The sequence below is a fragment of the Homarus americanus genome, unplaced genomic scaffold, assembly GCF_018991925.1.
Source record: "Homarus americanus isolate GMGI-L3 unplaced genomic scaffold, GMGI_Hamer_2.0 scaffold11022, whole genome shotgun sequence".
NCBI lineage: Eukaryota > Metazoa > Arthropoda > Malacostraca > Decapoda > Nephropidae > Homarus > Homarus americanus.
In genome coordinates this window covers 9,479,484-9,492,287 of record NW_024737068.1, presented here as the reverse complement: position 1 = coordinate 9,492,287, position 12,804 = coordinate 9,479,484, and the positions used below count along the sequence as shown (strand labels likewise).

The 12,804-nt window shown below is 45.5% G+C and overlaps 1 protein-coding gene across 1 annotated transcript in view; it reads right to left on the bottom strand.

Annotated features, from left to right (window-relative positions):
- LOC121873071 (sodium-dependent serotonin transporter-like) overlaps positions 1-12,804 on the bottom strand; it is a 130,938-nt gene that overhangs the window by 43,315 nt on the left and 74,819 nt on the right. The window contains 2 exon segments of the mRNA XM_042376388.1: positions 841-881; positions 883-963. Of these exon segments, the coding sequence (XP_042232322.1) occupies positions 841-881; positions 883-963 (122 nt within the window).

Here is a 12,804-nt window from a genome sequence, read left to right as displayed (position 1 = left end):
TATACATATATATATATATATATAAAGAGAAGTACAAAACAAGGTATATATACAGAGGAGGTGAGATCAGGTCCACAATGGTCCTGTATATATACACCTGTTTTGTACTTCTTCAGTCTGTATCACCCGTGAAGATGTGAATTACAGGAAAGCGCTTGGGAACTTCTGTGTTTTCTTTCGGTTATCAGCTATACTGAATCACGCGCACACCTACAGTGATTTACTTGCATATATATATATATATATATATATATATATATATATATATATATATATATATATATATATATATATATATATATATATATATATATATATATATATATATATTTCATGTAGATCCACATGAAACGTGATAAATCTGAACAACGGAGCACCTTGTCTTCATTCAGCTGCCTCAGATGTTCCTGAATAAATACTAGTTTAGGTGCCCGTTGTTCCTTTCCCGTGTGATTTATCATATATATATATATATATATATATATATATATATATATATATATATATATATATATATATATATATATATATATATATATATATATATATATATATATATATATATATATATATATATATATGCAAGTAAATCACTGTAGGTGTGATCTAGGTGTTTTCTTTCTTTCCTTGTGGTTATCAGCATATATATATATATATATATATATATATATATATATATATATATATATATATATATATATATATATATATATATATATTACTGTTTATCCACCTATCTGTCTACTTATTAATATAGTTTGTATGTACAGTATGTATGTATGTATGTACAGTATGTTCTTAATTTGCTTGCTTAAATATTTTGGGTGTCACCTCACATACCTTCCTCTCCCACCTCGGAGATGTCCTTGTTCTGGACGTGTTATGTAGCCCAGTACGGAGAAGATGACGAACCCCGCCAGGAAACTTGTCAGGCAGTTGATGGAAGACGTTAGTAGCGCATCCCTGAAGGTGCAGGAGTCAGTAGTCAGTGGTGGAGGAATCAGTGATGGTGTTTAGTAAAGAGTTAGTAACGGTTGTTATTTTCGTTACTGGTGGTACAAATGATAAAGGCTTATTTACTTTCTAATGTTAATATGTGAGTCGAAACTTATGTTGTAAATTACACCTAAAGCACCATGGATGTACCTAAGACAGTCTTGACTCCTGTTGTAGTAAATTTCGAAATAGTTTGGTTTCTAATTTGTTAATTCTGTCTTCGTGGTGCGAACGATTCAGTGTATTGGAAAGGAATTGCATAATGATTAGTTCATCTACCGCTTATTTCACCTGTTCAATAACCTAACCTAACCTAACCTAATGATAACCAAGACTAAACTAAATTAATAAAACCTAACCTAACCTAACCTAACCTAACCCGGTATAGTTGTAAATTACTAATGTATCATGAAATATATGGGTTAATTATTTCATACCAGGGAATACAGTGTTAAAGAGCATTATTTAGCCCCTGTCCACCCCCTCCCTCACTCTCTCTCTGTCCACCTCCTCAAACTCTCTCCAAATAGAATTTCTTCCTCTACCCCTCACAAACCCTCCCACCACCCTCTCCTGTTCCTGACTTTCCTCTCCCTCTTCACTCCTGCTATTCTAGACCCTCTCCCATTTCTCCCATTTAAGTTTCTCCTCCTCCTCTTTCTAACCTTCTTCCCGTCCTGCTTTCATACTTCTTCCTACTCCTCTTCTTGACCCTCTTCCATCCTCTTTTCGAACATCCTCGTCCTCATCTTTCTAACTCTCTTACTCTTCCCCAACACCCCTTTCCTGTCCCCCGTCCGCCCGCCAGACTCAACAAGTGAGGCAGGAGTGACAAACCTGTGGTGGACGGACGATTCGTCACCAAGACCTGGAACCAAGTCTGTCTTGTGACTGTCACTGCTGCCGCTACCGCCACCAGGGACTATCAACACTGCCACCACTGTTGCCACCACTGTTGTCACTACTGCAACCGCTGTTACCTCTACTGCCACCATCGGATCGCCCCTATCAACAATGCCACTACTGCTGCCACCACCGCTACTATCAACACTTCCACCACTGCCACTATCGCCTCTAGAACACTGGCACCAGTAGTGCCACTACTGCTGCCAACTCTACTGACAAAACTGCTGCCAACACTACAACTACCACTGCTGCCAATACTATTAATGCTACCACTAATGCCAAGACTACCGCCACCACTAATTCCAAGACTACCGCCACCACTGTTGCCAACACCACTGACACTACCGCCACCACTATTACCAACACTACTAACACGACCGCCACCATAGCTGCCAACACGACTGACACAGAGGGCGACCTCACCCTACCCGGAGACCTGGCGGTTGAGATTGACCTGATAACGAGATTTGAGGTTGCCGAGTTCCACTACAATTTAAATAATGAGCTACTTAATACACAAAGGCAGAACATACCATCCGAAAAACTCAGATCAAACAATAATGACCCTAAATAGATAAATAATTATTTATAGAACATTATTGGACAAAGGAAGGCTATAGGTAGGAGAATAAATCGTGGAGAAGTTTACCTCCAAGATTACTATAAGGTATTAGCCGGTAGGGTTAAGACCGAGATATGAAAACCCAAGAGGAATAATGAGCTGAAGATAGAGAGGGAGGCGAAGTCAAACCCCAAGGGATTCTATAAAATGTATCAAACTAAAACACGAGAAAAAAATTGGACCAATACAGTCAGATACCGGGGAGCTAACTGATAAAGACGGAGAAATGAGCAATAATCTGAATAAATATTTTTCAACAATTTTCACCACCGAAAATTTAAACATGATACCCGAAGCTCCGACTCTATACAGAGATAGTGAAGAAAATAAATTAAGCGAGATAGTAGTGACTAGTAACGATGTTAGTAAGCAAATAGACAAATTAAAGCCTAATAAGTCACCAGGTCCGGATGAGATATTTGCCAGAGTATTAAAGGAATGTAAGGAAGAGCTTAGTATGCCCTTAGCAAAGTTGTTAACATGACCTTAAAAACAGGTGTAGTACCAGAATCCTGGAGAATAGCGAATGTAATGCCGATTTTGAAGGAGACAGATCACTATCCTCTAACTACCGTCCAATCAATCTAACATCAATTGTAGTCAAATTATGGAAGCAATCATTTCAAACTCTATTCGAAATCACCTGAGAAGCACAAGTTGATCAATGATTCCCAACATGGCTTCACAAGCGGGCGTTCATGTCTAACTAATCTATTAAAATTTTTTCATCAGTTTTCGAATCAGTGGACGAGGGGCACAATTATGATGTGGTATATCTCGACTTTAGCAAAGCCTTCGAACAGAGTCCCCCACATAAGACTAATAAGAAAAGTGGAGGCTCATGGCATTAAAGGTCATATTCTAAAATGGATTAGGGTGTGGTTACAGGACAGGAAACAGAGAGTGAGCATTAACGCCACTAAATCCCATTGGAGTAACGTCACTAGTGGAGTTCTGCAAGGCTCAGTACTTGGACCATTATTATTTATTATATACATAAACGACATAGATATCGCCTTAGACAGCAACATAAGTAAATTTGCTGATGACACTAAAATAGGGCGTGTAATTAAATCTGGCGAGGACTCCGCAAAACTACAGGAAGATCTAAACAAATTTTTCGAATGGTCTGAAAAATGGCAGATGAAATTCAATGTGGACAAATGTAAAGTACTCAGTACATGAGATGTAAACAGGGAAACCAGATACCAGATGAATTACGATGTTATTGAGAAATCCGACTGCGAGAAAGATTTAGAAGTAATGATAAGCAGGAATTTTAAGCCAAGTAAGCAATGTGTATTTGCTCGAAACAAGGCTAATTGAGTACTTGGGTTCGTACAAAGGAGTGTTAGTTACAAGATTAGAGAAGTCATCTTAAAACTATACCTTGCGCTTGTGAGACCTCACCTGGATTACGCAATTCAATTCTGGTCATGGTATTACAGAATGGATATAGAATCCTTGGAAAGAATTCAGAGGAGAATGATAAGACTAATCCCGGTTATTAGGAACCTCGAGTACAGAGACAGGTTAAACATTTTAATTTTCCCTTGAGAGACGTAGAGTGAGGGGCGATGTGATAGAGGTCTATAAGTGGAAGTCAGGGCTAAACAAAGGGGACATTACAAGGTATCAAACTATAAAACCAGGAGCGAACTCGTAACAATGGTTTAAATTAGACAAATTTAGATTTCAGCGATAGGTAAACACTGGTTTGGAAATAGATTAGTGGGCGAGTGGAACAAGTTACCAAATATCATTAACTCGAATACGCTGGATAGCTTCAAATATAGGTTGAATGGATATATGAGCAATAGGGGTTGGGTGCAAATGGGCCAATAGAATCGCTGCAGTTTCCTCCATTCTTATGTTCTTATGTTGTACCGTACCACTGCTGCCGAAAATACCGCCAAACTACTGCCAACACTACGGCCACCACTGCTGCCAACACTACCGTCACCACTGCTGCCAACACTACAGCCACCACTGCTGCCAACACTACTAACACTACCGCCACCTGCTACCAACACTACTGACACTACCGCCACCACTGCTACCAACACTACTGACACTACCGCCACAACTGCTGCCAACACTACGGCCACCACTGCTACCAACACTACCGCCACCACTGCGCCAACACCACCGCCACCACTCCTGCCAACACTACTGACACTACCCATGCATCCACTGCCAGCACTACTGATTACCGCCACCACTGCTGCCAACAATACTGACACATACCACCACAACTGCTGCCAAAACTACTGACACTAACACCACCACTGCTGCCAAATCTACCACCACCACTGCTGCCAACACTACCGCTACCACAGCTGCAAGACACCGCTACCACTGCTGAACTAATACTACCGTCACCACTGCTGTCAACACTACCACCACAACTGCTGCCAACACTACTGCAACCACTGCTGCCAACACTACCTGCACCAATGGCCAACACTACCGCCACCACTGCTGCCAACACTACTGACACTACCGCCACCACTGCTGCAATACTACTGACACTACCGCCACCTGCTGCCAACACTACTGACACTACCGCCACCACTGCTGCCAACACTACTGGCACTACCGCCACCCCCGCTGCCAACACTACTGACACTACCGCCACCACTGCCCAACACTACTGGCACTACCGCCACCACTGCTGCCAATAGTACTGACACTACTGCTGCCAACACTACCACCGCCACTGCCAACACCTCCGTAATACCGCCACCACGGCTGCCGACACTACTGACACTACCGCCATCATTGCTGCCAAAACCACATTCACCATGCCTGCAGCAACACTGCTGACACCTGCCACCAGCGCCAACAGTTGCTGACACTACCGCTACCAATGCTGCCAACACTAAAGTACCACGGCTGCCAACACTACTGACACTACCGCCACCATTGCTGCCAACACTACTGACACTACCGCTACCAATGCTGCCAACACTAAAGCCACCATTGCTGCCAACACTACTGACACTACCGCCACCATTGCTGCCAACACTACTGACACTACCGCCACCATTGCTGCCAACACTACTGATACTTCCGCTACCAAGCGGCCTTCTACGCCACCATTGCTGCCAACACTACTGACACTACCGCCACCATTGCTGCCCAACACTACTGATCTCCCGCTACCAAGGCGGCCAACACTAAAGCCACCACGGCTGCCAACACTACTGACACTACCGCCACCATTGCTGCCAACACTACTGACAATACCGCCACAATGCTGGCAACACTACTGACACTACCGCTACCACTGCTGCCAACACTACCAACACTACCGCCACAATTAACACTACTGACACTACCGCCACCATTTGCCAGCACTCACTGACACTACCGCTACCACTGCTGCCAACACTACCAGCACTCCGCCACATTGCTGCCAACACTACTGACACTACCGCCACCATTGCTGCCAACACTACTGACACTACCGCCACCATTGCTGCCAACACTACTGACACTACCGCCACCAATGCTGGCAACACTACCGCCACCATTGCTGCCAACACTAGTGATACTTCTGCTACCAATGCTGACAACACTACCGCCACCATTGCTGCCACCACTACCGCTACCAATGCTACCAGCACAACTGACACTCCGCCACTACTGCTGCAACAATGCTGAAATACTACCGCCACCACTGCTGAACACTACTGATACTACCGCGACCACTGCTGCCCACACTACTAACACTACCGCCACCACTGCTACCAACACTATTGACACTACCGCCACCAATGCTGGTAACACTACCGCCACCTTAACACTACTGAAACTACCGCTACCAATGTTGGCACATCACCGCAACATTGCCCAACACTACTGACATTACCGCTACCATTACTGCAACACTACCGCCACCATTGCTGCCAACAATACTGACACTACTGCGCTACAATGCTGCCAACACTACCGCCACCATTGCTTCCAACACTACGACACTACCGCCACCATTGCTGCCAACATTACGACACTACGCCACCATTTACGCCAACACTACTGACACTACCGCCACTTTTTGCTTAACACTACTGACACTACCGCACCATTGCTGCCAACACTACTGACACTACCACCACCATTGCTGACACTACTGACACTACCGCTACCACTACAGCCACACCTGACACTACCGCCACCATTGCTGCCAACACTACTGACACTACCGCTACCACTGCTGACACTACTGACACTACCGCCACCATTGCTGCCAACACTACTGACACTACCGCTACCACTGCTGCCAACACTACTGACACTACCGCCACCATTGCGCCAACACTACTGACACTACCGCCACTTTGCTGCCAACACTACTGACACTGCCGCCACCATTGCTGCCAACACTACTGACACTACCGCCCTCCATTGCTGCAACACTACCGCCACCATTGCTCGCCAACACTACTGACACTACCGCCACCAATGCTGGCACAACACTACCGCCACCATTGCTGCCAACACTACTGACACTACCGCCACGAATGCTGGCAACACTACTGACAATACCGCTACCACTACTGCAACACTACCAACACTACCGCCACATTGCTGCCAACACTACTGACACTACCGCTGCATTGCGCCAACACTACCGCCACCATTGCTGCCAACACTGACACTACCGCCACCAATGCGGCCAACACTACGCGCCACCATTACTGCCAACACCTACTGACACTACGCCACCAATGCTGGCAACACTACCGCCACCGTTGCTGCCACACTAATTGATACTTCCGCTACCAATGGGGCAACACTACCGCCACCATTGCTGCCAACACTACTGACACTACCGCCACCAATGCTGGTAATACTACCGCCACCATTGCTTCCAACACTACTGACACTACCGCTACCATTGCTGCCAGCACTACCGCCACCATTGCTGAACAATACTGACACTACCGCTACCAATGTTGCCAACACTATCGCCATCATTGCTGCCAACACTACTGACACTACCGCCACCATTGCTGCCAACATTGCTGAACTATCATACCATTGCTGCCAACACTACTGACACTACCGCCATCTTTTCGCAGCACTACTGACACTACCGCCACCATTGCTGCCAACTTTCTTATCTACGCCACCATTGCTGCCAACTCTGCACGACTTACCGCCACCATTTAACGCTAGCCTGACACTACGCTACCAATGCCCAGCACTAAATACCATTTGCCTTAACCTTCTGCACACTACCGCCACCATTTAACTGTAACACTACTGACACTACGCACCATTTGCTTACTGATAGCTTCCGCGCCAATGCGTTAACACTACCGCCACCATTGCTGCGCACTGCTGACACTACCGCCACCAGTGCAACACTACCGCCACCAGTGCTGGCAGCACTACCGCCACCAATGCTGGCAACACTACCGCCACCATTGCTGCCCAGCACTACTGACAATGCCGCCACCAATGCTGGCAACACCTGACACTACCGCTACCACTGCTGCCAACACTGCCAACACTACCGCCACAGTTGCTGCCAACACTGCTGACACTACCGCCACCATTTGCTGCCAACACTACTGACACTACCGCCACCAATGCTAGCAACACTACCGCCACCATTGCTGCCAACACTAGTGATACTTCTGCTACCAATGCTGGCAACACTACCGCCACCATTGCTGCCACCACTACCGCTACCAATGCTACCAGCACAACTGACACTACCGCTACCAATGCTGCCAACACTACCGCCACCATTGCTGCCAACACTACTGACACTACCGCCACAATTGCTGCCAACATTACCGCCACCACTGCTACCAACACTACTGACACTAACCCCATTACTGCAACTATCAACTAAAATCACTATTGCTACTACCACAACTACTGCCACTAACACCACCACGGTCATAAACACCACTACGACCACTAGCATCACGATGGCTATTTAAACCACTACTGCAACTAACACCACTACTGCCACTAACACCACTACTGCCACTGCCACCACGACTGTCAATAACACCACTACTGCCACTGCCTCCACTACTGCCATTAACACCAGTACTGCCACTAGCACTACTATTGCAATTAACACCACTACTGCCACTAACATTATTACTACCACTAACACCATTACTGACACTATCACCACTACTGCCATTATCACCACTACTGCCATTATCACCACTACTGCCACTGCAACCACTTCTGCCACTAACACCACTACAGCAACTTGCACCACTACTACGCAGAGGGTCAGCGTAGATGGTGTTAAATCTGAGTGGGGCTGTGTAACCAGTGGGGCTCCCCAGGGGTCATTACTAGGCCCACTCTTGCTCATAATCTGCATAAACGATCTAGATACTGGGATCTGCAGTGACATAAGCAAGATTGCGAATGACACCAAATTAGGGCGGCAGATTAATTCAGGGCAGGATGCAAATGCACTACAGGAGGATTTAAATAAACTGCAGGGGTGGTCAGAAAAATGGCAAATGAAATTAAACACCAGCAAGTGCAGCGTACTTAATATTGGAAGAACAAATACTGTCAATGTATACAGCCTTAACAAAATCAACCTAGAGAAGTCGACTTGTGAAAGAGACTTGGGGGTACTTGTAAACCCGGACCTACGGCCTAGAAAACATTACGTTAATGTTCGAAATATGGCAAACAGAGTATTAGGTTTTATTTCTAGAAGTGTAAGTAATAAGAATGCAGAGGTCTTATTGCAACTATATCTTGCGCTAGTCAGGCCGCACCTCGATTATGCGGTTCAGTTCCGGTGCCCTAATTATAGAAAGGATATCAATTCACTGGAGTCTGTGCAGCGAAGAATGACGAAAATTATTCCGGGACTTAGAAAACTTCCATATCAAGATAGATTAAATAAACTAAACTTGCATTCCCTAAAAAGACGAAGAGTGCGGGGAGATATGATAGAAGTATTTAAGTGGGTGAAAGGAATCAATAAAGGGTATATAGATAAAGTTATTATAATATCCGAGCAGGATAGGACTCGTACCAACGGATTTAATTGGATAATTTTAGGTTTAGGAGGGATATAGGAAGGAACTGGTTCACAAATAGGGTGGTGGGCGAGTGGAACAAGCTTAGCAAATTTGTAGTAAGTGCTGGAACGCTGGAAAGTTTTAAAAGGAGGCTAGATAGATTCATGGATGATAGAGAGTGGTAGTAACTCTCGACTGGAGCTGCCATGCACATTGCACAGGCCAACCGGCCGATTGCAGACTCCATATTTTTTATGTTCATATGTTGTTATGTACTGCAAATAACACCGCCACTGCCATTATCACCACTACTGCCACTATCAACTAAAATCATTAGTGCCACTAAAACCATTACTGCCACTATCAACTAAAATCATTAGTGCCACTAAAACCATTACTGCCACTAATACCACTACTGCCACTAACACCACTACTGCCACTAACACCACTACTGCCACAAACTACACTAATGCTACTAATACTACCACTGCCATTAACAGCACTACTGCCAGTAACACCACTATTGCCACTAATGCCACAACTGGCACTAACAACACTGATGCCACTAATACTACTACTGCCACTAATACCACTGCTGCCACTAACACCTGTACTGCCACTAATACCACTACTGCCATTTACACCACTACTGCCACGAACACCACTACTGCCACGAACACCTCTATTTCCACAAACACCACTATTGCCAATAACACCACTACTGTCACTAACACTAGTACTGCCACTAACAACCACGACTGCCACAATCACCACTACTGCCACTAACGTGGTACCACTACTGCCACAATTACCACTATTGCCACTAACACCACTTCTTTTTCTTTTACACATATTGGCCTCCAGTCTCCCCCAATAGCAACACCTTCGCCGCCATTTTATTACCTTAAAATTAACTATCCTTATACATAAGTAGCTACCGTGGCTGTGTTGAGTTAGTTGAGCCGCAGATCTATGAGACATTCAGTGACTGTTGCCTCAAAGACGATATCTGCAACAATTGTCGTGCTACTGACACCCCTACTGTCACTAACACCACTACTGCTACTAACACCACTACTGTCACTAACACCACTACTGCCACGAATACCATTACTGCCACTAACACCACTGTTGCCACGAACACCACTACTGCTACTAACACCACTACTGCCACGAATACCATTACTGCCACTCATATCACTATTGGCACTTACACCACTACAGCCACTACATCACTAAAACCATTACTGCCACTAACACCACTACTGCTACTAACACCACTACTGTCACTAACACCACTACTGCCACGAATACCATTACTGCCACTAACACCACTGTTGCCACGAACACCACTACTGCTACTAACACCACTACTGCCACGAATACCATTACTGCCACTCATATCACTATTGGCACTTACACCACTACAGCCACTACATCACTAAAACCATTACTGCCACTAACACTATTGGCACTTACACCACTACAGCCACTACATCACTAAAACCACTACTACCACTAACACCACTTAGCTGCTTACCACTTGTTGCCATGAACACCACTACTGCCAACACCACTGTTGCCACGAACACCACTACTGCCACTAACACCACTGTTGCCAGAACACCACTACTGCCACTAACACCACTACTGTCACTACATCACTAATACCACTACTGCCACTAACACCACTGTTGCCACGAGAACACCTGCTACTAACACCAATATGCCACTAACACCACTACTGTCACTACATCACTAAAACCACTACTGCCACTAACACCAATGTTGCCACGAACACCACTACTGCCACTAACAACACTATTGCCACGAATACCACTACTGCCACTAACACCACTGTTACCACGAACACCACTACTGCCACTAACACAACTGTTGCCATTAACACCACTACTGCTAGTAACACCATTACTGCCACTAATATCACTACGGGCACTTACACCACTACTGCCACTACATCACTAAAACCAGTACTGTCACTAACACCACTGTTGCCACGAACACCACTACTGCCACTAACACCACTACTGCTACTAACACCACTACTGCCAGTAGCACCATTACTGCCACTAATATCCCTATTGGCACTAACACCACTACTGTCACTACATCACTAAAACCACTACTGCCACTAACACCACTGTTGCCACGAACACCACTACTGCCACTTGTGGTGTGATGAAATCCTAGACAAGGTTCTTCAAACACCAGAGCACGAGCAGTAGATATATTCAATAAGTGGTACAAGACTTGGCGGGATAGCCGACCGATACAGAAGCGAGCACAAGGGACCCCGGACCGTAGGTAGGCCGAGACAGATCTGAGGGAAGTTAGCTGGCTAGGCAAGGGGAGTTGCTAGACATTACTAGGACAATAAATGAGGTCTTCTAGTTACTCGACTAGCGCAGTACAGACATGGTATATCGGGACATAGTAAGTGAACATAGGCATTAGACATAAGCATAGATATCAGACATGCTATAATAATATGTAGTAATACAGACATGTGAATAAATGATACAATGAATGGTAACAGAGTCGTGGCGTCAAGCGTGTTCACATCTCTTGGTATTTACATATCTATACACCACTAACACCACCGATGCCACGAACACCACTACTGCCACTAACACCACTGTTGCCACGAACACCACTACTGCCACTAACACTACTGTTGCCACGAACACCACTACTGCCACTAACACCACTGTTGCCACGAACACCACTACTGCCACTAACACCACTGTTGCCACGAACACCACTACTGCCACTAACAACACTGTTGCCACGAAACACCACTACTGCCACTAACACCACTGCTGCCACAAAACACCACTACTGCCATCACTCAACACCACTGCTGCCACGAACACCACTTTCACTGCCACTCAATATCACTATTGCCACGAACACCACTACTGCCACTAACACCACTACTGCCACTACATCACCAAAACCACGACTGCCACTCACAACTGCTGCCACGAACACCACTACTGCCACTCAACACCACTGTACCACGAACACCACAACTGCCACTTCAACACCATTATCAAGCAATGAATACCAATACGCCACTAACATCACCATTGCCACGAACACCACTACTGCCACTAACACCACTACTGCCACCACATCACTAAACCACGACTGCCACTTCAACACAACTGCTGCCAAGAACACCACTACTGCCACTAACACCACTGTGGCTACGAACACCACTACTGCCACTAACAC